This window comes from Centruroides vittatus, unplaced genomic scaffold, assembly GCF_030686945.1.
Source record: "Centruroides vittatus isolate TY-2023 unplaced genomic scaffold, ASM3068694v2 contig_1114, whole genome shotgun sequence".
Lineage (NCBI taxonomy): Eukaryota > Metazoa > Arthropoda > Arachnida > Scorpiones > Buthidae > Centruroides > Centruroides vittatus.
In genome coordinates, this window is record NW_027120716.1 from 528,374 (window position 1) to 554,121 (window position 25,748).

Below are 25,748 nucleotides of genomic sequence, written 5' to 3' on the forward strand. Positions count from 1 at the left end.
TATAAATTTAATCTAGTTCCTATGTGTTTTTGTATTCTAGTGATAGTAGTTCTAAGAGTTAATTCTCGAATTTTGTATAGATATGATATCTATAATTAATAAGAAAATGTTATTAATAAAAGTATTATAAATAATATTTATTTATAAGGAGATGAAATTTCAATTAGTGAATTATTATTTTATCTTATCAATTACTATTCCATTATTAAAAAATTTTATTCAAGTAAAAATGATATAAATTGAATTAGAAAATAATAATGCAGACATAAACTTAAGCATAATATGTCTATTATATATTTAAAGATAAGCAAAATATTATTTAAATTTAGTGATATCAATTTGACTGAAATATGTATTTATATTAACTACAGTAGATTCTTCTGGTTAAGCAGAACTCAAGCAACCAGCATAAAAATTGAAGAAGTAAATTAAAAATTAAAATAAAATCAATTTCTAACAGAAGTATACATTTAAACCTCGTGCACTGCACTGTGAGTATGCCCATGCTTTGTGCACCACATCCCACTTCCCAGTTTATTGACTGCCATTTAACTAAAATTGCACACTCCATTCCTAAAGCTGTTTTTAAAATAAAATTGTGTGACAATAAGTTTGTCTTTATTTGTCTTAATTTGCTTTTAATTACTGTTTTTCAGTATTAATATCAAGTCAGTGGTATGTTATGTTATAGTATTACTCCTATTTTTAGTAGTAACTCTCAAGCAACCAGAATTTATCCAGCATCTATCAATCCCTATGGGTGATGGATAACTGAGAGTCTACCATATTAAGACATGGCAAAGATTTGAGATTTTTTGAGTACAGTAGAGCGTCGAAAATTGGAGTCAATTGGGGACTGGGGTTGTTCCAATTAGTCATTTGTTCCGATTTCCGACTTTGTACGAAAAAATATATTAACCTGTCCGGTGTTCAAATTTTTCTCCATTGCGTGTCGCTTCTGTGTTGAATTTTCGTCGATTTTAAGCCTAACGAAAATTTTTATAATAATAATCGAGGCTATCGTATCGTTAAAAATTATTTCTGCATTTTGTACAAACAAAATAAATATATCGAAGAATATAAAAAACATGAAAATTATACTTTAGAAGTAAATCTAGTATCAAAAACGTTCGATTCAGCATGACACAGTCTGACTGAAAATCGTTCCGATTTCCGGCCATTTCAATTACCGACGTTTCGATTAACGACGCTCTACTGTATATATGATTAATATAAATATAATTTTTTACATTCAATATTTAATTTAATGTAATAAGTATACTCAGTGCTCTTTTTTCTTAAAAAATTTTTGCTGGAATGCATATACTGTATGGTGACTGAACATACAGAATTGTTTCACTGAACAACTGCTGGTACTATGTACTGAATACTTTTTTAATGTCATCTCAAAAATCTTTGTTTTTAGATTTGAATATAAAGAATCTAATGATTTTTTGGTAACAATATGTTAAAAACAACATATGGAAACAATATATGGAAACATATTGGAAACAATATATGGACTGTATATGTCACTGTATCATTTATAAATATAGTGTGTGTGTGTGTGTGTGTGTGTGTGTGTGTGTGTGTGTACACAATTAGTGATGTTCTTTCAACTTATGGCTCACCAGTGGCTGAGTAGATAAAAACTACTGAACACTGAGAGTTGGCTGCAGACTCAAATCTTGCCAAACAGGCTGGCTACAGGGAATTTTCCAGGTTTTATTCACATGTCTAACTTCTAAATAGGGACCAGTTTCCCATAAAAGTCTTAGGAGACATTCCCCTTTGGCAGATTGCCCATGTATTATGTTGCTTTATCCTATCCATCCGATCATCTTCCATCTTTTACTTTACTTACCAGCTAAAAAGAAAAATAATAGTGTTGGCAAATGTGGTATATCTTCAAATTATAAGTTGTATATTTCCTAATATAAAAATTATTTCAACATTCCTCATTGGTCCTAACAGTTATTTCTTTGCTTTCTTCTTTCTATTCTCCCATAGAAAATTTTATTTATTTAGTAATGATTTTTCATCAGCAATTTCAAAAATATCAATTTTCTGAATAGTTGTTAACTTCAATAAAAGCATCTGTATTTTCTAAAAATGCCAAATGATTGCATTACATATTTTTGCTCAGCTTCATATCTTTACTTTCAACATAATGCTTCCTCTACTTAAGAATTATCTATTTGTGTGGTCCTTGGCAGAAACTATCCTTTCAAAGCCAATTGCCAATTTTTCATAAGCATCACTATTATCAAAACAACGAATGAAAAAAAGCAAGCAAATAATCAGATATTCTATTTGCTAATGAATACAGTACTTTTATAGCAACAACAAAACAAGTTAGGCAGACTAAATGACTTATTAAATTTACATACATTAATACAAGATATTCAGTCAGCTGTCATGTTGGATCATATCAAAGAAACCTAGTATCATCATCAAATATTCCTGGTAATATGTAAAACATACAGAAACACTATGCTGAAGCATAAAAACATTGATAGATAGCAACAGAAAAATGGATTGCCAAGAAGTTTTCATAAAATAGCAAATTAGAAAAGTATAGAGCAGTATTTCCCAATCTTTTTGGATTAGCAACATGCTTTGAATTTAATAAGATTCTGCGACACACCATAATTTTTAAAATAAATTGATTGTTTTTAAAAATTTTGATAACACAGAAGTTAAACTTACCAAGACAAAAACTCAGAATTTTATAAATATACTATAAAAATAAAAAGACTATTTGAATCAATTCATAAAGAGTATTGGACTTTAAGCTGGTAAGTTGAAATGGTTATAGAAACTCCAAAAAATTGGTAAGCTGACATATGCATAGATGCATGAAACTATGCAACTGTTGTGAGGAGGATATGTTGCTGTTGCAAATTTTGCAACAGTTGGCAATTTATTGAATACCTCCTTCTCCCTTCAGTCAGCTGACAGTAAAAAGATGAAAGAAATAAAATTTTAAAAAACAACTTATTCAAAATTCTAAAAAGTACTTAATATTTCTGCAATACACCTGAGTCACTCTCACTACACAAGTGTGTCACAGTACACAGGTTGGGAAACACTAAAGTATAGTAATCAGCAGACTTCCATATAAATTTGATCTTTACGTAAGTAGATTTTTTTTCTCTCATCTTTGTGATTTATACTATGACTGTACAAAATTTATTATTTTTTAAAAATTAGCATCTTGTTTGATAATTTAAATCTGTAAAATAATTCTATGTTATTCTTATTAGATTATTTTGTAAATACACTGGAAGATTAATAATCAAAATACCTATAGTCTTTCCCAGAATAAGAATAGAGTTGATGTTCATTAGTCTACATACACAAAAGGAAAATAATTTCATATTCATTACAAAGTAGAACATAATATATATATAAAACATGTATTAGATATTTATAAGATATACTTAAACTCTCATCTATTTAAAATCTGATATTTTTAAAAAACAAAAAAAGTCACTTGGTATGATATTTGAATTTGCAAAGGTTTTTCAAAAATTCAATCATCACATTTCAAAGAATTTTCATTGCTTTAGCTATTGTGGCAAAAGGAATACACATTCAGGATTGGCTCCATTTTTACTGTGGGAAATACTATAAATTTAAAAAAAAAAATTTCTATACATTTAAAGGAATATCAAATCATTTTATTACAAACTTAATAATAATTTGATTATTTTTCATTCATAAATATGGAGAAAGTGTATCATATTTATCCCTAAAATTAGAAGAAATTATATTGTTACAAAAAAGTTGTATAGAATCATATAATCAGATCTCATTTTATAGATATGTTACATCTACAAATCTTATATACAGTTCCTACTGGTTATGTACAGGTACTCTTATTTAAATAAATATTTCTTCATTATGGATAAATGCAAAAAGTCATAAGAAATATTTTAAAGCTATTATAATATGACCACATTATAAAACTACCATAAAATTAAACATTTTATTTAAAATAAATTTTTTTCTTATATTCTTTTCCTATATAAATGAAAAATAAAATATTTTAAATTATGAGAATGGAAAAACTTGCTGTTTAAATTATAATGTTGCTAACCTTGAACTTAGAGCAATAAATATGAAAACAACTGAAATTTTGATTATAAAAGAAAATTCTCATTCTGAATTACTTTATTTTAAATAATTAGATATTAAAATATTTAGATAAAAGATATAAAATCAATAAATATGTTTAGTGCATCAGACATAAAAATATAATTTTATATCTTTATAAGATAAAGTTGGCAGTGACCCAAAACAAATATAATGTATTTGCATATTCATTATAAATCTTCATACTTAATTTCTTAAACATATTTCTTGCTTTAATTCTATTTTAAACTCTTTTACTTGATTGAAGATTGTCATAAAAATATTTAATAATTTTATGTACATAATATGTAATAATTATTTAAGATAATAAACATTACCTGTGTAAAGAGCCAAACCAAACAATTCTGAATCATTTAAACCCAAATAATTACAGACTTGTTCAAATAATTCTTGTCCTTTTGTTTTTAACTAAAATTAATAGAAATAATAAAATCAGCACATAATTTATTAATTTTTATCTATACAATTTTCAGTTTAATATAAAAAACTTAGATTGAATGAGTTTATATCTACTATTTGATTTTAAATGTTTAATTATTATTATATTTAAATTAATTTTATTCCATACTTAACTATTTCTTGCTCATAAATTATGCACTTTTCATTAATATCGATTCATATACAGAAGCTATTAGTTTCATAATAATCATAATAGAATAAAATTTAATAAAGTCCATCATGTCAAGCATTTCAGATTTATTTCATATTAAATGATTTTGAGTTAAAAGCAGTATATATTTAAAAATTTTTAAATGCTAATATAAAACTATGATATAATCTTACATTTCATGTTATTTATCAAGTTAGATTTTCTACAGATGTTTCACTAAATTGTTATAATTAATTTGTTAATTTTTTTTTATTCCAAATTTTAATTGCATTTTCTCATTAATGTAGTAAGCAACAATAACAAAAAATAGTTAAGAATTATTTTAAATTTTTTTTAAAAAATATATTAAAAGATTTATTCAGTTAACTACTCATCTGTATTAAAAATCATGACAATTATGACAATTGTGCTAACTGAAGTTACATTAATGTAATTATCATTAAATATTCTATAGTGTTTATTCTTTGTTACCAATACAGTTTCCTTTTTTTAAACATATCTTATTTATATTAAAAAAATCAATAAAACTAATATAAAATTTTATTATTTACAATTCATTAATTATAGATATTCATTTAAATAATACAATAATCATATTTAAAAATATATAAACTTTTATTTCCCACAAGTTATATGACATAAAATAAATTACAAACATAAGAACACAATGACAGTTTTTAAATGACCTCAAGCAAGATCTTAAGCCAGATAGCTTATATATTTTATAAATCATCACTCTTATTTTCTCTGACACCTAATAATTTGTTGAATGGATCATTCGTTCTTTAATTTTATTCTCTAGATGTTACTGTTAACATTTTTTGTTTATTCTGAGATATTTTAAAACTCAATACAATAACATTAAACAATGTCTTCATTTTAAATAAAATATTTTCATATAATAATATGAGTGTATAAATATTTTTTATAGATTAAATAATTTTATAAAATGTATATAGGTACAAAATCAATACAAGACTGTTTTCAATTTCTGAATTCAAATTTATTTGTTTTCCATAGAAACTATCATAATCAATTTTGAAACATTTTACAGTAAATTTATTAAAAATAAATCAATACATACTTTAATTGATTATTTACATACAAATTGGCATTGATCATTCATAAATTTGTGTGTAGATATAAATTTATGAATGATCTATGCCAATCTTCAACGTATATTCCTAACAAAAACTGATTAAAATACTGTACTATATCAGTATTTGTGTAAATTCATGCCTAATTTCAACTTCAAATTAACAACATTTAACATAATTCATTGAACATATATAGTGATTCAAATTTTAAATTTCAAAAAAGCTAATAAACAAAATTAATAAAACTACAGCTGTAGAAAAAAGAAATCCAGTTGCTTTATTAGAACTGTCAAAAAATAAATATACCTTCACTTTTCAAGTTCAAAAGTTGTCTTCAGGAGTTATTCAATAAACATTTGAAAAACTTTCTAAACTTCTCAAAAACTCCAAGTAACATTATCAATGCTGATAAAATAAGTTTCTAAAACACTGATATATACCTGTATAAGTATATATATATCTAAAATTTGTTAAAACTTTTATTATAGATTTAAAACATCAATAAAATTTTAATATTTAGTGAAGTTCCAATAAAGCAGTTGTGACAAATATTGGATATTTAATTACTTAGAGCTATAAATTATTATTTTTGTTGTTTACAAATATTTTGTTCCTTCAGGTTCTTTTAGAGATGCATATCTTGCCTGCATATTGTGAATTTAATTAGAAATAGTCAAATAAATACAGATTAACAAATATCTTATATACATGCAGTCATTATGATACTTTTATAAATTTGATATTTTAATAAATATTCAAATTCAAAAATATTATAAGTTCATAAATACAAGTAAAGAATAATAATAATAAGATAACGTAATAAGTGAATAAAAATATCTTTATATAAAATTTATGCATTTTTATTTTTTAATTAAAATTATTTTTCAATTGTGCTAACATAGAACAGATTTCATTTATTAAATAACCTTGACCAATTTCAACATCTCTGAAAATACTTGAGTATAATTAAGATAATTTACTTAATTTAATTTGTTTAATTTATATAATTTACTTACGTCGACAACAAAATAAAGTATTTCTTTGGTCAATAATTCTATGGCAACATATTTTTTCCCTGAAGGCAATGGAGCTGAACATGATGTTAAGGCACAACGATTTGAATGATGCATACTGTGATTAATTATACTTCTTCAATATACATCTAAAAAACAGAAAAACAATAACTTTGCAAATTGCAATGCTATATTAAAAATCAAACGAAAATTCATTTAATTATAATGATGATAACAATTGATTTAATTATCTGTATTAAATATAGACTATGTTTAATTAAAACCAGATAAGAACTTTTGATAAATTATGATTTGATTAATATTATTTATGATATAATTTTTAATTGCTTTTAATTTATAAGCTTATTTTAACACGCTAAAAATTATGACTAACTTGACAAAATATTATTTTTAAGTTTTCATAATATCTTATCTTTAATTAAGAAATGTTTCCTTTATTAATTATACAGTATTATGTAACAGCCATATGATTATTTCATAATTTTCTCTATAAGATATTTTATGATGCAAGATATTTAAATTTTTAAACCTAAATCATTCATAGTACATACAAAACATTTATATTTTGAATTCAACTTTAAATCGAATTCATTAAACATAAAAGGCTTTTTATATAGGCTGTACAAAAAAATTATGACACAACTTAGTTGAAGAATTGCATTACAGAGCTTCTTTTTAGAATTATTCTAGCATGTTGATGAATACAAATAGATAAATACATCTTTTAAAACACTCTTTGGTTTATTTAATTTAGTATTTCATCTGTTTAACAAATGAATTCACATAGTAGTCTACTATCTTGAATCCAGATCGTTGTTTTTCCTCTGAAACTTTTAAGAGGGATGTGAAATCGCCTGAAGCATTCGAACAGTTAAAATAAAAAAGCAAAAAAAAAAAAAAACAACTAGTGCCTCTTATCCCCAGGAGCCAGTGAAAAAGGAAATATCAGTCACGGAGGAGAACTTCTAACAACAGAAGGCTTTTCAAGATCTCACCCCTGAATAAACTAAATGCTTAATTAATATTCACCGACTACACGAGAATTGCTACTTTCCATACGATTCATTAGAGGAACATAAGCTAGAGAAGCGATACATTGTTTCGTGATAAGTGTATAAAAAATATTTGAGTATAAAAACGAAACGAAACGAAACAATTTTTCTGGGCGAACACTCGTCTAAAGCGGGTGGAGATGCCAACAAACGGTCGACTCCACCAAAACAGTTTTATAGGAATTCGTGACGTTATGTTCCTTTTGAAAATAGCATGATTATCTACCGTTACTATAAAACTAATCCTAAAGCGACGTTTCTGGCGCATAAAGATGCCACGTGAGATAAAATCATACGAAATTGTGTTGTACAAAACTGAAAACAAATTATTAAAATTAAATAATACGTTATTTGCAATATACTGATTTAATTTAATTAATTTTACAAAATTATAAGCTTTCTAAATTCATCAATCGTTAATCTCTAAACGCGCAATCTGTGTTTGGAATTTCAATAACGCAACATAATTACAAATACGAATAAATGAATGAATTAATTTAAAACACGGCTTAAAGTTAATCAATCCATACAAAAATTAGTTCTAACGAAAAGTTTTAAACGTTCTTTATAATAAAATATATCAATTATATGGCAAAGCTTTCGAGACCATTTTAAATATACTAGCCAGAACCCGTTAAATATTCGGTTTGATCAGAATATAGTTTGCCAATTAGTTCGGTGCCACGCTCATTTGAATTTTGAATCGAATTCATATTGAATAAATATTTTCATAAATGCTATTCGTCTCTTATTTCTTAACTTTACGAACTTCACTATTGAATGAAAAAGGTATGTTGACTCATTGTCACGACTGCACAATGAGAGCCTGTTTGATCAATACCTTTCTATAAGTACGATTTATTGTCAATGATGCAAGCCTGTGATGCAACTTTATATTGTAAAATAAACCTAATACATTATATAATATATATCTATAAAAAATTATTAATAAACTCAAATACTAATCTAAGATCTAATTAGAATGCGTTCTTTTTATAAAAATTTTAAAGAATATTAATTATTTCTTTACGAGAAAGAAATTATGAACCCTTTTTAACACAACTCATAACATAATAGCAGACATCTTACAAACAAACTGAAGAACTTAAGATAAGTAGACCTACATGCTTTACAAATGGACAATATATAACTAATTCGATACATAATTAAGCTATACTTTCGAGCTACAATCGTGTCTATTGTATTAAGCAAATTACACGAAGGAATCAGGGCAACGATCTCCAAATATACTTCAAATTTTCAGTTGTTCTGCTGGAAGAAAATCTTTCATAATCAATTGTCAAAATTCAAAATGCTAAATAATAAAATTTTACTATTCTTTTTTTTAATATTAAATTCAGTAAAACTGAAAGAGAATTTATTACAGATTATTAAAAGACTTTTTCTATTTTTATATGATATGTTCATTTACTTTAATATTTAATTTTTCAAGTTTCTTATATGCTATTTCGAATTTGCGACATATTTTCTTTTAAATTTTATACACAATAGCACCATAAAGTAAGAAAGTCCTAGCCTAACTGATCATATTATTTAACTAAAACACTAAAGATAACAGTAATCCTATTAAATTTTAATTTAGATGCTGGATTTAAACAAATAATAGCTCCCATATAAAGTCTTAAACGTCTATATAAAATATAATGAGGCGAACTATATATCCCACAATCCAGGTTTTTCGGTAAATTCAATTATTATGTTAACCCATAATACGCTTGGTTGTACTTAAGCTTATATATACTCAAAAGTAACAATAAAAAACACGTTGTTTTCACCCTACTTAAATAATTTATAAGCTTCGGGTTATATGTCCTTTCGTAATAAACCATGTCAATTCAAGAATAATTTTTCGGATGAATTCTGATATTAAGATGGATAGGTTGAAGTTGCTTTGTAAAACCAATGGGCTTCGTACAAAACTCGAAACTCATTAAATGTTTATCTATCCAAAAGTTTTCATAATGATTTATTGTCATTAAGAAAAATATCCTCCTTTATCATAAAACATTCAGATTCTAGTTAAACTGGGTTTCTAATTACGAAGGATCGGATTTATGACAACATATTTCTTACGCATAAAACCCATAGGCAAAACGACCAGACTTTTTTGTTTTTTGTTTTTGTACTAAATATGGAGAGCACTTCCTGAAATTAAAAATAAAATCAGGCACAAACAGCAGTCTGAGATGTATGTTATGTCACTTATCAAAAGACGAATGTTTGAAGTTCTGCTGTGTTGAATGCTAAACGCGCTCTGTTCATGTTTTTTTTCACAAAGGACTGAATCTTTATAATCACAATCTTAATTGTATTATTTTTTAAGAAAATGTGTAAAAAATGTAGTAAATTAAGATACGCGTTTAACGGTATAAATATTAATGTTGACATTTTGAAAAATTATGGAACATTCGAGCCGAAGCTTGAATGTTCCATAATCGTTATCGTCTAATCGGACACCTGACTACATTTAAAAGAATATGAATACGTGTGTGACTTAGCAATTGGAAAAATAAAAAACTATTTATTGATGTAAAGTAAGAAAATGTGCAAATATATTGCTAGAATTAGTTTAAAATCTTTAAATAAATTAATTGTAATGTACAGGATGGTTGAAAAAATGCCTTTGAAACAGGCGATTTTAACGAGCATTAACTATTCTATCCATAGAAGTCAAGTGTTTAAAAAATGCTCGTAAGTAACAAGGGAAGATCTGAGTACATAAATTCTTCATATACTGTATAATTTCCAATCCGCGAAAATATAACATTGGGGAATGCTTCGCTCTACTGAAATGACCTTGGCAACGTTCGAACTGTTATCATTTTTTGTCGCCTCACTGAACATTCCAACTTCAACATAGATATAAGGATCAGTTTTAAGTGTAGAACTGATACACTGCATTTAGTACTTTTCATATTTTCACTAAATTATTATTAACGAATTTTGGGGCCATCATAAATTTTATTAAAGAAAATTCCTAGAATTTCCGAGATGAAATTTGAGTGAAATTTCAAAAATAAAATTCTCGTTTACAATGAGATCTAAAATATTTACAAATATTTTAAATCGTGAATTTTATATATTATTTATATTTTATTAATGGAATGTCGAGAAACGAGTTGGTAATTTGCATTTTACTTTTGCATATCTGACTGATATAAACTACTTTAAATATTTTTTCTTGAATTTCTTCTTGAAATTTTAAACTAAAATGCTTATCTGAATATAAAATAACTTAAATATCATGAATTTTTTTAACAGGCTATTGGAGGACTTTTAAATTAAATCGAACAACAAAAACGATGTCAAGTTATTAGACCATGACCGCGTAAAAAGCCTGAATATAAATTAATCTTGATGGCAACCATTTTATATTTTGCAATGGCTTAAAATCAATCACAAATTATTATTTTAATAACCGTTAATAAAATAAATATTATGTAATTTCGATTTTATTGTCTTTAGAACTTGCAGTTCTCTTTGGATCATGATCATGCATAGAGCATGACGAAGATTCTTTGTCCTTGAACATTATCCGCATAAGCAATTAGTGGGTTTCTTTAACGATTTTTCTCTGAACCGTATCTCAATAGACAGTAAGGTTACAATAGAAGTAGGCATGTTCATTCTCATATATGTATTTTTTTTTTACCTTCTCCCTATTGAATGAATAGCGTCATCGGTCCGTTAGATATTCGTTTTGCGATGATTTCGTGCAAAAAAAAAAAAAAAAAAAAAAAAAATGTACAGTTTGTTCGTCATCCTTCGCGTTCCTGGAATTTAAAGAATTTTAGGAAATTGCATTTTACCCTGAGATTTTTTAGCTTTCTCTAAAGATAAAAAATGTCATTTGTACAGAAAAAATATGTTATTCTATAATAAATATATACAGTATACGTGTATTGAGAACTATAAAATACAAATGTAATGAAACTTTTAAATTTCAAAATTATAATTTTTTTTTCAAATATTGATTAAATATCACAATACTTTCTTATTTTAGAAATAATAAGTAATCATTTCGAACAATAATATACACATAGTTACTATAAAATTTAAAAAGAAAAAAAATAAAAACTTGGCCTTTTCATATTCACTACTTATAAATCAATAAATTGGAAAGCATGCAAACACATTTAAGAGCATGCAAAATCCTACTTAAGATACGGTTCCATATGACAGCACGTAAGAAATTATTGCTGTGGAAATTATCCAAATCGTTCCTAGGAAAAGAAAGAAAAACACGAGGTTCCCAGCAGTTCATAGTTTGCATACACCTGTAGATTCCTTTTTAAAAAAAAGTGCACGAAACAATTCAGCGTAAAATCGAATTCCGTATAAGATCTGAAAATTGTTTAGCGGAAAATATTTATATATAATTAAGATATTTGTATTATTATAACTTTAATCTCTACAATTATATATATATATATATATATATATAAGACACACGTAGTGTACATAGATGTGTATGCACATATATTGTATGTGTAATTTCTCAGTTATTCAATTTTGAAGCCTACTACCAGAAATAATGATAAGAGTAATTGTTTAATGTTCTCATGCAAATAATGTACAGATAATTTATCTTCTCAACGATTCGTTCATTAAGTACATTCATATTAATGAAGAAAGAAATGATGTTCTATTATGGAATTCCGATAAAAATTTCTTATAAGAAATTATATTCTAGGATAAAGTTTATTTCTTATTAGTCTGAACAATTTTAACAATGAATAGAATTTAAACAGTTTTTAAAACACGAACACAATTTAAGAAAAACAGTGTTTAAATTTAATGATTACATTCTATAAATGAATAGTTTTTTTTTTTTTTTTTAATATCTATTCTAGTTTGGCCGGATGGCCGAGCGGTCAAGGTGGCAGCCTACCGCTCTGGGGGACCCGGGATCGAATCCGAACGGGTCGAATAAACCCCAGGAATTTTTCGGGGGGTGGTCCGTTCGGATATGTCGGGCCCCGTCCCTCACCACCCGGTCGCCCCATTGTGGGCCTGGCCGAACCCATAATGGGCCTTCTAAAAGAGGCCCTCTTAATGCCCACAGAGCGGAAAGAGTTAAAAATAAATAAAAAATCTATTCTAGTTTAAATCACTGTTAAATTGCATATAATTCAACTAAAAAAAAAAAATTAAAAATTACTGAAATTTCACCGTCGGCATTAAGAACTGACCTAATTAACCACATTTTTAGCCAGACAAGCGCATTTTTAAAATAACATTATTAATTATTAAGTTTTTAACTACAGATTGTTACTACAAAAGAGCAATTTGTCACGATCAATATAATGGGACTAAATTATTTTTGGCAACTTTCTTATTTAAAAAGAAGAAAAAAAATGATTTAACAAATAATTCGAAAAATTCCAGATGAGAACTTGTTTATTTTCACTTTAAAGAACTTGAATTTTTTTTGTTTTTAATAAATTAATTAAATTAATGATGTATATAAATTTATGAACAGATTCTTATCTCTTTGATATAAATTAAATGAATATTTAATAAATAAAAAAAATGATGTCTGAATTTTTTACATAGTAATAAGTTTAAAAACTTTTTTGTTCACTCCCTCTTAACACTTGTATTTTAAGATTCCCTGGAGAATTATTTCAAATTGAAAACTTCGTATTTATACTTGAAAAAAGAGGAGGAGCCAGCGAAGTATACTTGGCTGTACTTGTCCGACTATTGTCTCCTGCATCAGAAACGTATAAAACCTGTCACGCCAACTAAATAACTGTCGGATGTGACGTCATGGGACAGAACGTTGGCATTCGGTTCTCGCGTGATGAAATGTCAAACATGAAAAAGTGCGTGCGGGTCACCAGGTGAGTGGAGCGACTGAATCGAGAACGATTCAAATTTTAGGCAGTTTTAATAATTCTTATTTAATTAAATTTTTATTCGCTGCCTTTTATCCCATTTGATTTCCTATTTTCCTCTTCTCCCTCTCCACGTAAAGAAAAGAAGAAGAAACGGTTAAGGAGCGTAAAACTTTTTAAAAAAAGAAAAAAATGTGGGTGTATAGAATTAGCAGACAGGTGTTATGGCAACCTAGTAGCAACTGCGAACGACCTTGAAGGTTTTCTTGTAGGTAGAGATGGAGGACAGAGTACTGAGAGATTTTTCGCTCCCCGCTGCTAACCCGCACGTCTTCGAGTTCAAAGTTACCATACCGGAATGTAATCAACCGTATATAATGTTATGTACATTAATAAAGCTAATAGAGAAAAACTGAATAATGTAAAACACGTTCGAAAAATGTTGACGACTTCACAAGTTAATACAACTAAGAGTGGGAAATTTATCAATTTTACGTTAAGTTTACCCGATTACGTTAGAATGTGAAAACCTTTTTAAATTTCTTGACATCCCTTATAAAAATTTAATTTAATTTAATTTACTAGATGTAAATATAATTAAAATATAATAAATCCGAGTCGATCATTCCACTATATCTAACTGTAATCTTTTCGCATGATTTAATAAATTTTAATCGAAATCTTAAACTTTATTAAATCTTTCGCAGTAAAATAAAATTTAGGTAAATATGTTATACAGTTTCAAAACTTCGTAGCTTATTAAAATATACTTGTGGTATCTACATAATTACTAAATTTAAATAATTTTAATTACATTAAAACAAAATGTCTAAATTTCTTTGAATTATTAAAATCCAAATTTTAAAAAATTTAATTATTTGATCATTAAGCTAATAAGTTAAGGAGAAAATTCTATGAAATCGTGTAAAGCAATTAACTGTAATTAGATTGAAAGAGTAGAAGTGAAGTACTTTATAATTTACTAAATTTTAATAAAAATTGCCAAATTCTATTAAATCTAGCAAATTAAGCGTTACTTAATTTGCTAGATCTTTTTAATTTAATTTTTAATAATCTACTTTGATGAATTTACTAAATTTACAAATTTGAGTTTAAAATGCTAAGCTCGTAAATTCTATTTTATCATTGGTAATTTCCAGTTTAGTGAAGTAAATTAATAAAATAATATCAGCTTTACGTTTTAATATTTTCATTCTTGTCTGTCTCTTTCATCCTTAATTTTACCAGTCTCAGATCAATTTATTTGTTTTTTCTTCCATTATATTACATAAAATTTAAAGGTAAAAAGAAGCTTAACATTTCTCGAACAATAATCAAAAATACCAGAGACATTTTTAAAATGTGTACATCATTTAAAATGCTACATAATTAATTAAAATGCCATTTACTCATTTGCAAGCACATTTTCCAAATCTTGTCTCCTCCTGATCTACAATGTCATTTGAAAAAGGTGTTAGTCCGGCATTTTATCATTAAACACCGTATAATTAATTGTATGTTAATTTATGTTCGCTACGTATTAAATGGATAATGATGCAAGGCAACGTCACAAGGGCCAATAACCGAATAAATCCGAAGAGTTCCGATCACAACCGACCTTCTGGCAAAATAGCTTTCAGGGTAGTTCCCCTCTTATGTACAACCTTGTTCCATTACATTTTTCTCCCCCCTTCTCTTGATATTTGCCTTCCAGCTGGCTTTTTAAGACTTCTTTCTATAGACGGCGGCCATTTTTCCAATCAGATTAGATTACTTTGCATTGTTTTATGACTATCAAAATTATAACTTAAATATTCCAAAAATAAGATTAAGTATAAAAAATCAGTGTTACTTCAAAACCGATTAATACAATATAATTTTCCACATATAAATTTATTCGTGTATTAAACAAAGTGTTTCAGAAAATTTGATCAAAAGTAACTTACTTCTTCAGAAATTGCGGTTAAAAATTTTTTACGGAAGAATTAAAAAATAGTATTACGCAGGTATATAAATTGATATCTCTTTTTTTTAATGTCCTAAAATATAAAAATCTGCAATACGGAAAATAGCGTCGTCAAAAGCAAAATAACTGAGATTTTTTTGATGGAGGAAACTTTATAAAATGCTATTTTTACGATTTAATTTTTGTGACTATATAAAGATCAAGAAAACATACGAAAATTCCATTTTAAAATATATTCCCAGAAAAAAAAAAAAAAATTGAATGCTACCTTTTTATCCTTATCGGTAAACAACGCTTCATTTTGTAGAATATTTAGTGCAAATTTGATGAGAACCACTAAGACAAAACTCATCTGTTTTAAGATTGTGTCAAGAAAAAAATTGCCATGTGTTTTCAACACTCACCTACTTTTCTTAATAACAATAATGTATTAATACATCTAAAAGGACAGAAAATTAACTTCACAGGATAGTAATTAACAATTCGAACCCCTTTTACTACTCGAAACATAACATTCGAAAAATGTTATTGCCTCAATTTACGAGAAAACGTTTATAACGTAGGATAACATCAATTTATTATTCACGGGGGAAAAGTCTAGTTATCCTTGCGTAATTCATAAAATAGGTAACAGAATACATTAGATAAAATAGGTAAATATGAATAAGTATACAAAACTTAAAGAATGTGCCGTACATTAATTAAAAATTATAATTATTTTTATATCATGACTGAAATAGTGTATTATTCGCAATCTTTGATCTCGCTTATTAATCTTTAAAAAATAATTATATTCGCGTTATTCTTATAACAGATGTGTCCGCGATTTAGACAAAAAATTTAAATATTAAAAAAATTACAAAAAAAAAATCAAATTCAACTTGGAAGCAAACCTTGAAGCGTAACTTCCAAAACGATAAGCATAATAACGGAATGTATGGCAGATTTATAACTTCTTCGCATGACGATTTCATTAAAATGATATTAACGCGACGTATGTAATAGAAAATGAAAAATATATGATCGATGCCGATGTTTTGATGCCGTCAATGTTTGTATATCAGTAACCAGTACAGCCATAAACCCTAGCGGGCACATGGTCTGTACACCAATTATTTACCTTGTCCGACGAAAAGATGCGCTCACAAACTTAACATTTACTTCTACATTCTACTTGTAACATATTTTGAAATATATTACTTACTTTTTTTGTGAATTGACGTGTTTCACATTGACGAGTGGAGTATCGTCGTCGATGTTAATCCAACGTTTTCTCATCCGCTCGATTTGCTTTAGCTTGTCTGATACTCTGTACACGTATAACATCGGCATGCCAGATAGAAAAAATGCATTACCTAGTTTTTACTCGTGCTACCATCTGTCGACCAGGATATTAAGCTTAAAATTCGAATTTCTCTATAGAGTTTGCCTTCATTTCACGTTACAGTTTCACGTATAAATCTTTAGAACATTTTTTTGTTTGTTTGTTTGTTTTTTTACACAATTTAATTAGAGATTATTTACTTCTCTATTAAAAAATAATATAATAGAAATATTTTTAAAGGAGGAAAATTTTAGAAGCGATTTTTATCAGCATTTGGCATAATTCCTGGTAAGAAAAAACTCTTGTGTTGATTATTATCGTAAATCATAAAAAATCGCTTCAAACGTATGATTTAATATCGTATTATCGAATTCAATTGTTCTTAACTGTTAATATTCTATTAAATACTTGATTTTATCCATACCTATTGTGAATAAAGACTACATCAACGTATAGATGCGATCTCCTCCCTCCTAAATTTAAATTGACGCTAGAAATGAATAGAAAGAGAAACAGCTTTGCATTTCTTAAATATAAAAAATTACTATTATTATAGATAAAAATGTACAGAAATCGGATGATCTTTAAATAGCAATTAGGTCTAACTATTTTTATGTAATAAGAACGAGAATACTTTCTGTATCTTTGATATTAATATCTGAACATCGAAATGTCCTGAAGTGTGTTTTCGTGTAGCTAGCTAGCCAAATAATGGTAGTTCAGTTATATTTTACGCCATTACTTCCTGTCTGTATTGTTTCTCGAGAAACGCTTTATTTATCCTTTAGCAAATGGCATTATCGATAATCTATTAGTTTCTTACACTATGATGCTAAATAACACTACCAGTTGTTTCAGTTAACGGGAAAACGAGAAGACGCGTAAACTCTGTAACGAAAATAGTTTCGGTTAAACGAAAACTGACTGACACACGAAAACACGCTAGTAATTTTAAACTTATTCTTTGGAATGGATAAAATAATTTTGTTTCCTTGCTTATTTTAGATTTTGACTTTAAAGCGCTTAAGCTTTGAAGGCCGATTACCTACCGCTCTGAAGGATCCGGGATTGTATCCGGGCGAGCAACTTTCTAGGAATTTTTCATCCGGTCGCTCCATTGTGTGATTAGCCAAATCCATAATGGGCATGATTTATAAGATCTCTTAATGTTCACAGAGTTACAAAACGACGAAAAAAATTAATTACCTCAAAACTAGTTGATGTACGGTAATTTTGTTAGATAAGTACGGTACATCATTGAAAATGTAAGAAAAAAGACGTTTTAATTAGTAATTTCATTAAAAAACAGATAAGAGAAAATATTGAAACAGCAAGCATCGAAAAAAGTATTCAAGCAAAAAAACTAGCTGTAACAATACAGTTATCTATATCAGAAATTAAGATAAAAATATATATAAAAATTCGAAATATTAATAAGTGATAACAACTAAACGAAATGAGGCTTTTGGAAAGTGCTAAAAATAAGTAATTAAGGATAAAATAATAATAATAATAGCGAATAGTCTTTAAAACATTCTTGGAAAAAGAATGAATCATTATGACGATGCGTTCACATCTAAATGTATAACTGCTGTATGATCATCATTATCTCAATTTACAGCCATTGAAATTTTTGCTTTAAAATGTAATTCTTACGGAAAAGTAAACAACGCATATTTTATGAAGTATATTGTTAAAAATGATATTCATTCAACAATTCAATAATGAAGAAACAATTTATTATGACTATATATTAATAATATCTTCTGAACTCTCGGGATTTCTTTAATTCTCGGATATAATGAAATGTTTCTGTTATCTTAAAAATAAATATAATTAAAGATAAATCTTGTAACTTCAGATAGTCTAACAATCATATTAATGGCATCATACCTTACACCTGCATTATTAACATTCTGCTGATTCATATAAACTCAGCAGGCGTATAAAACTTCAGAATAGTGGTTCCCAAACTATAGCCGCCAGACCAAATTCCACGTTAATGTGGTCCGCGAACATATTTGATACATCATTTATAATGATAGAATTAGGCAGTGACGAATCCTGACCAAAATTTTTGGGCAAACTGAAAGTTATAATAGGAATAATGGACCTATTTCTAGCATTAAACCAAGGGTCACCAAACTACGTCCCGCAAGGTCAGTTCATCCGGCCCGCCGCCGCACTGTGCCACAAATGAGCTAAAATATAATTATTTATATGGAAATATCATAGACTGTAGATGAACTTACTATGTAGAAAAAATTAAAATGAGTGTAAGTAAAAATGCCAGTAGTGGTCCAATCTGACTTTTGCATCTGACAGTAATACAATTTTTAGGAAAATCAGTGAAAAAAAATTCGGCGACTTTGGATATCAGAGCGCTTTTTGTGTAAGTACTGTAGGCCTAACTGCAATCAAGTTTCTAAGAAAAGCGATTATGAGCTTGCTGCAGCCATCGTGTTTGTGTATTGGTAAATAAATACGTTGGTTTTCTTTATTTTTTCTGTATTCACTATACTGTATTGAACAAAATGTTTATGCGGCCCGCGCTCGTCATTTTCTCACTTATCTGGCCCGCTGTGAAAAAAGTTTGGTAACCCCTGCATTAAACAATAGGCATAAATGTTATTTGGCGTGAATAAAATAACGTATAGCGACAACGTACGTAATTCATAATAATTCACAACTTAGATTTGAAATCACATAATACATGTATGCTGACTGGCTACCGCAAAGCTTTCGATACAATCTGGCCATGTTAAATGCTTCGAATAACGTCATACGCACTTGTTTGCTGCGGCAAATCTCCACACGAGCAAGCGTCGAGTTCCCGGAAGCATCGCACTGACTTAAAACGGCTAGCCGCTAGCTGCCAATGTAAAAGTTAACACAAATGATAAAAGAGTTTACATGTTAGAATAAATTATTATTGGAATATTTGTTCTCATACAAAAAGTATATTGACAGTCAAAACTTTCTCTTAATTAAGCATGCGGCGCATGTTAAGAAAGCCCAGAGAATTCGCTCCTGGAATTAGATCTGCTTTTTCTATATATGGAATAAACGAAATATTTCTGGCCAACCTACCTACAACTTATTCGTAATTTGGCCCAGCAAAAGAAGGTTTGGACACAACTGTTTTAGAACACCAACTGCAAAACATTGTCACATGGGTATTTTAGACGCCTTATCACATTTTTCTTGAAAACCGTTCGTCGACACAGTTGAGAAACTTTATGGTTAGAGCCAAAATCGATTGGGGACGTTGTCGTCAATCGGAACTCAGCAGAAATACGATCAGTCGGCCCTGACTCTTAATTTGCCTATCGGAACAGCGGTCGAATCTGATATCATTGGATATACGTTTTCATTAATAAAAACTTTTTATCTTCTACCGTTTAAAAAATAACCAAACTTTACTTCTGATGTTTGCTGATCACATTTACGTAATAAAAAATCATGTTTCAGTAATTAAAAAATGTAATAGATTGTCTGTTGATTTTTGTAGCTTTCAGTCTCTGTAGATATTCGTTTTGGGTAATTTCTCAAACATTCACTTATCACGGGAAAAGTACGCCCTACAGTAATGGAGATGCTTTCGAAATATTGGTATTGGATGAATATAAATCTCAGGGCTGCGGAACGTCTCTGCGCCCAAAGAAATCCAGATCTAACTCATTACTCCGTTATGTATTTCAACGTTTGGCGATCTGTGTATGCGAAGCTGGCCACATAATCGCTATCGATATATTAAACGAAAAATCAAAAATATGAAAAGTAGATGCTCTAGCTGCAGTTAGGTTTATCCTCATGATTTCGTTTGAAAAATATCTTTAGATTATGATATGAAGAATCTAAAGTTATTTTGAAGTTCAAGTGTTTGAAGAATTTTGAATGACGATGGAATGCATTAATTTCACTGTTCACACGAATTCATTGTTGATATCGACAGTGTAACATTTTGTATATTAAACTATTTATTAACGATTTTCAAGAATTCAACTTTGCGACATTGATCTTCAAAGTCGCATTGAATTCTGTCATTGGGGCTAAACAGAAATTCGCTTTTCCACCGACAAGTTCTGCGGTCCAATTAAACGATATTCATTAACAATGGGGGATGTTAATATCTACAATGTTCAATACTGGACAGCAGAGGATCTTAAGAAATGGACACTCGACACACGTGGAACATTAATACTTGGTGTGATATCACTGGATTTAAAAAAAAAAACAAAGACCCAGTTATTTTAATTCCTTTGAATGAACAACGATTTGCAGATTTTCTTGTTAATACGCTTCCAGATTTTCTGGAAGATGAACCACTGACGTTAGACGGAAAATGTGGTTCCAGTATATGGTTGCTAGCACACTTTGTCTAGAGGCCGGATGGCCGAGCGGTCAAGGTGGCAGCCTACCGCTCTGGGGGACCCGGGTTCGAATCCCGACGGGTCGAAAAATCCCCAGGAATTTTTCGGGGGGTGGTCCGTCCGGATATGTCGGGCCCCGTCCCTCACCACCCGGTCGCCCCATTGTGGGCCTGGCCGAATCCATAATGGCTTGCAAAAGAGGCCCTCTTAGTGCCCACAGGGCAGAGAGTTAAAAAAAAAAAAAAAAAGCACACTTTGTCTAAATTGGTATCATAACCACCACGATCATGCATGGGTTACTACTTATGGGGAAGATTAAAAATATTGTGAATCAAAAGTATCCTATCACGTATGAAACCATGAACACACGTATCAGACTAGCATGTACTGTACTGTAGGTCTCTCAACAAATTGAAGTTTTTCATGCACAAGCAGCTTTCCGAGAATGGATTCTAAACTGACTATTTATATTAACAACTTATTAACTTTATGTATTAACTAACTGTTCATTAATTAAATGGCAAAAGTTTGATTTATTTTGTAAACGGTAGGTAAACGAATTTTACTTGAAAAAATTTTTATGAAAAGCTCAGTAACCTACCGAACAGCAGAAAATCCGCAACTCAACGATACCCTTATTCCAATATGCAAATTCAGAGTCAAGTCGTCGTCTGATGCTAACGTTGTCAATCAATTCTTCATATGAACTTTGACTATATAAAAAAAAATTTTCCAATCTTCTATGACAAACGATTTTCAAAAAATTTGCGCGTTACAGTATGTAGTCTATAGGGTGTTTCAGACTTACTGTATATCTTGTATATTTACAAAAGAAAATATTATTTAAAGTGAAAACTTCATATCACTATAAACAATATTTCGTTTAAACTAATTTTTTTTTCTGCATAGTCTTTATAAACATTTTATATAATGTTTTTAAGATCATGTTTCATAATATAATACTATTACCTGTTACCCTAGTGCGCGTTTGTACTGTTAGAATAGCACATACGTTTACCTACATATTGTATGATATAAAGCACAATGAATACATCATAAAGCCAGATTGTTTTAATAGTCCGTTCAGAAGTAAAAATAGTTCTTATAGAACTAAGAATCCTAACAAACAAATCAACCTCGGCCATTATGTATCTGATTTTTTCAAAGATAGATTCAAATTCATAATGTAAAAACTATACACATTGCTCTCGTAATTAGGTTTTACAGCCTATTGTTGGTAACTATCAGATGAGGCGTGTTTTGTTCGTGTTTACTGCATACATAGCCAAGACATTAATTTAACTCTAATTTTGACATTTATAATTTTGTAGTAATTTACAATTTATATACACAATGTTCGTGTATCCATCTTGAAAATCGATATTTTCAACGCTTCAAACGTAGTAGTAAACAAAGTTTGAAGCTTTAAAAAACAATGATTTTTAAGGTAATTCTAATTATAATTCAATAACTAAGTTGGCACTATTTTTTGCTAATGTCACTAATTTTTTGTTTTCAAACGAATTTTAAAAGACTATAACAAACTATACAATACTGTAATTCAAAACAAGTTTAATATAAATGCATTTACGAGATACATATTTATAATGCAAACATTACAATTCCCAGTTATTATAAGCAATGCAACTCATTTTTATATAGTACATATTCCAAAAGGCACAATGTTAAATAACTTCTTGAAAGCATTTCTGTCGTGGTAAAGCACCACATGACAATTTCATAGTTATTTTTATTTATGAAATATAACAAATAGAATTCATTCATTCAAATTTATTATATTTATAACCAACAAATATGTAATTATGTGTATATATATATTTATCTATCTCATGAATATATGCCATGGAAAAAAAATGAACGTTTATCATCTGGCAAAACTATTGCTTAGAATTTTATTTTGAGACAAATTAAAAACTTATCCTGACACTTTCTAAAATACAATAAAATCTGATGTAGAAAAATAGTCAATCACCAATTAGTTTTTATGATTGAATAAATAATTGATTCAATCACACTAATGACTATGCTTAAAAATTTACAAAAAAATTAGCAAATAAAATATATTACTTTCAAATGAATATATCTTAACTATATAATTAGATTCACTGAAATATCCATTTACTATTAAACAAAATCTGAAAATTGTAATAATAAAATTGTTTAGCAAAATAAATGGAAATTTTGATTTTTGCTTTGAAGTGCACATTTCCAAAACTTCAAATCTTGAAGTCGAAATATACTTTTAAGGATATCTATTTAATATTTTCAACAAATTACAAATCTATAACTATCAAATTCCTATAATTTAAAGCTATTTTAAGTATTCAACCTTGTAACTTTTTATTTCAGCTTTTATATAATTTTTCATTTTAAAACTAAACTATTTCCACCTAATTTATCACAATGAAACAGATGACAAATTTTTCTTAATTTTGAAAAATAAAAATTTGAAATATATTTACCATAATGAGCATTTTAATTTATAAAAATAAAAATGTAGAGAAAAATAATAAAAATGAGCATTTTGATTTAAAATAATAAAATTTAGAAAAAAATTAATACACTTTCAAACCAAATTACATGATACCAATCTAACATTCAACATAGAAAATATATTGCAAATTTGTTACATCTTTTAATGGAAAATAAAACTTGATTACATAATTTAGATCATTTTATAAAAATCACAAAAGCTTTAAATTTTTATACTATTAATGTCTCTTAAAATTTTTAAAAAAAGGAACTGGAACTTAATATTTTAATTAATGTTTTTGTAGTAATAATTTGAATGATTTAATTTAAAATTTAGAAACTGATTTAAAATAGTTTCCATAGATTAAACTTTTACAATATATAAAATTTATAACAACAAATACAAATGCATGAGGTAATAAAAATATAATTCAATATTAACTTTTTATATTAACATCCTTTTTTATATTATACCTGTTACATTAGCAGTGTTGATAAAACAATATAAAATTTATTATAAACAATGCTATTTTTGTATTAACATATCTACAATAGTTTCATAAAATTAAATTAATAAAGAAACACAGTTGAAAATTTAATATTTTCATTTTATGAATAAGAAAAATAGCCATATAACATTTTCTGTATTTACTTATACAATATTGCAAGTTTTTTTTTTTTATGTACACTTTTATTTTTAATAGGCATTGGACAATAGGCAATCTTATTTAATTATACAATTCTTCATTTATTTAACAATGCAAAATGAACAGTTCTTAAAAAATTTTAAGACTAGTCTATTCTTCTTCACTAGAACTGCTGCTGCTGCTACTGTGCCATCCTCCCATGTGCCAACCTTTGTGTTTGAAGCCTTTATGCTTGAAGCCTTTGTGCTTGTATAACTTTTTCATTTTTTTTCCAATTTTCAACTAAAAAAGTTTTTTTAATTCAAATAATCATTATAAAAAATCACACAAAAATAATCACATACTTGATTATGTGAATTAGCTACTAAAACTACGTTAAAATAGTAGTAGAAAAATTTAACTGCTGAAAATTGGTTTGATATAACTATAAATTAAGTTTTCTTTTGTACAACATTAAAATATTTTACATTTATGATTTTGACTAAACGACATATGTCTAAATTACGATCTTATGAAAAATATTAAATGAATTAATTGTTTTGATGATAATTGAAAAAGAAAAAACAAAAATCAATCATTTACAATTTTAATAATTCATCATCTTAGATAATGTCATCTCACTTTAAGTTTTTGGAAAATTCCATATTTTAGCACTTTATATCAAATACACAATATAATAATGAATTCAAAAATTCAGTAAAATCTCTCATTTAAATGGCTATTTTATTTTAAAAAATTACTTACTGGAGATTTTCCTAGCATTGCAGCTCCTGCTAAAGCTCCTGCTCCAGCTGCTAATCCAATTGGGATTGGACTGCTACTCTTAGGCTTTCCATATGGATATCCAGGATAACCTCCTCCATGCTGAAATAAAATGCTTTCAATTTATTCTTAGATCATTAAGGGCAAAAACACATGGATGGATATTTTTCACAAAGAATATGACAATACATGGGAGTGAACGAGAGTGAACAAATTGCCTTCATAAAGAGAAATTTTAGGCCAAAAAGTGAAACTCATATGCACTACTACAATCTGCATTGAAATATTTCGGTGCAGAATGTAATAGTCATAATACTGTGACGTGAATGAAAGTGAATGCAAGCCATAAAATACTTGATATGGTTTCTTGA

General features: G+C 27.8%; 2 protein-coding genes across 5 annotated transcripts in view; both read right to left on the bottom strand.

Moving 5' to 3' along the window:
• LOC136977567 (protein expanded-like) overlaps positions 1-17,215 on the bottom strand; it is a 75,354-nt gene extending 58,139 nt beyond the window's left edge. Inside the window, exons 1-3 of one of the 3 annotated variants that reach the window (XM_067273063.1) lie at positions 16,983-17,212; positions 6,882-7,027; positions 4,476-4,566 (exon numbers count right to left, since the gene is read on the bottom strand). In XM_067273063.1, the coding sequence (XP_067129164.1) occupies positions 4,476-4,566; positions 6,882-6,995 (205 nt within the window). In that variant the 5' untranslated portion in view covers positions 6,996-7,027; positions 16,983-17,212. Of the gene's footprint in view, positions 1-4,475; positions 4,567-6,881; positions 7,028-7,958; positions 7,969-16,982 lie in introns of those variants that run through there. The other 2 variants (XM_067273072.1, XM_067273081.1) reach the window with 2 other exon arrangements.
• Positions 17,216-23,030: 5,815 nt separating this feature from the next.
• LOC136977614 (uncharacterized) overlaps positions 23,031-25,748 on the bottom strand; it is a 68,420-nt gene continuing 65,702 nt past the window's right edge. For both annotated transcript variants that reach the window (XM_067273151.1, XM_067273157.1), the window contains 2 exons: positions 25,360-25,479; positions 23,031-24,897 (listed from right to left, as the gene is read on the bottom strand). In XM_067273151.1, coding sequence (XP_067129252.1) covers positions 24,766-24,897; positions 25,360-25,479 — 252 coding nt within the window. In that variant the 3' untranslated portion in view covers positions 23,031-24,765. The remainder of the gene's footprint in view (positions 24,898-25,359; positions 25,480-25,748) is intronic.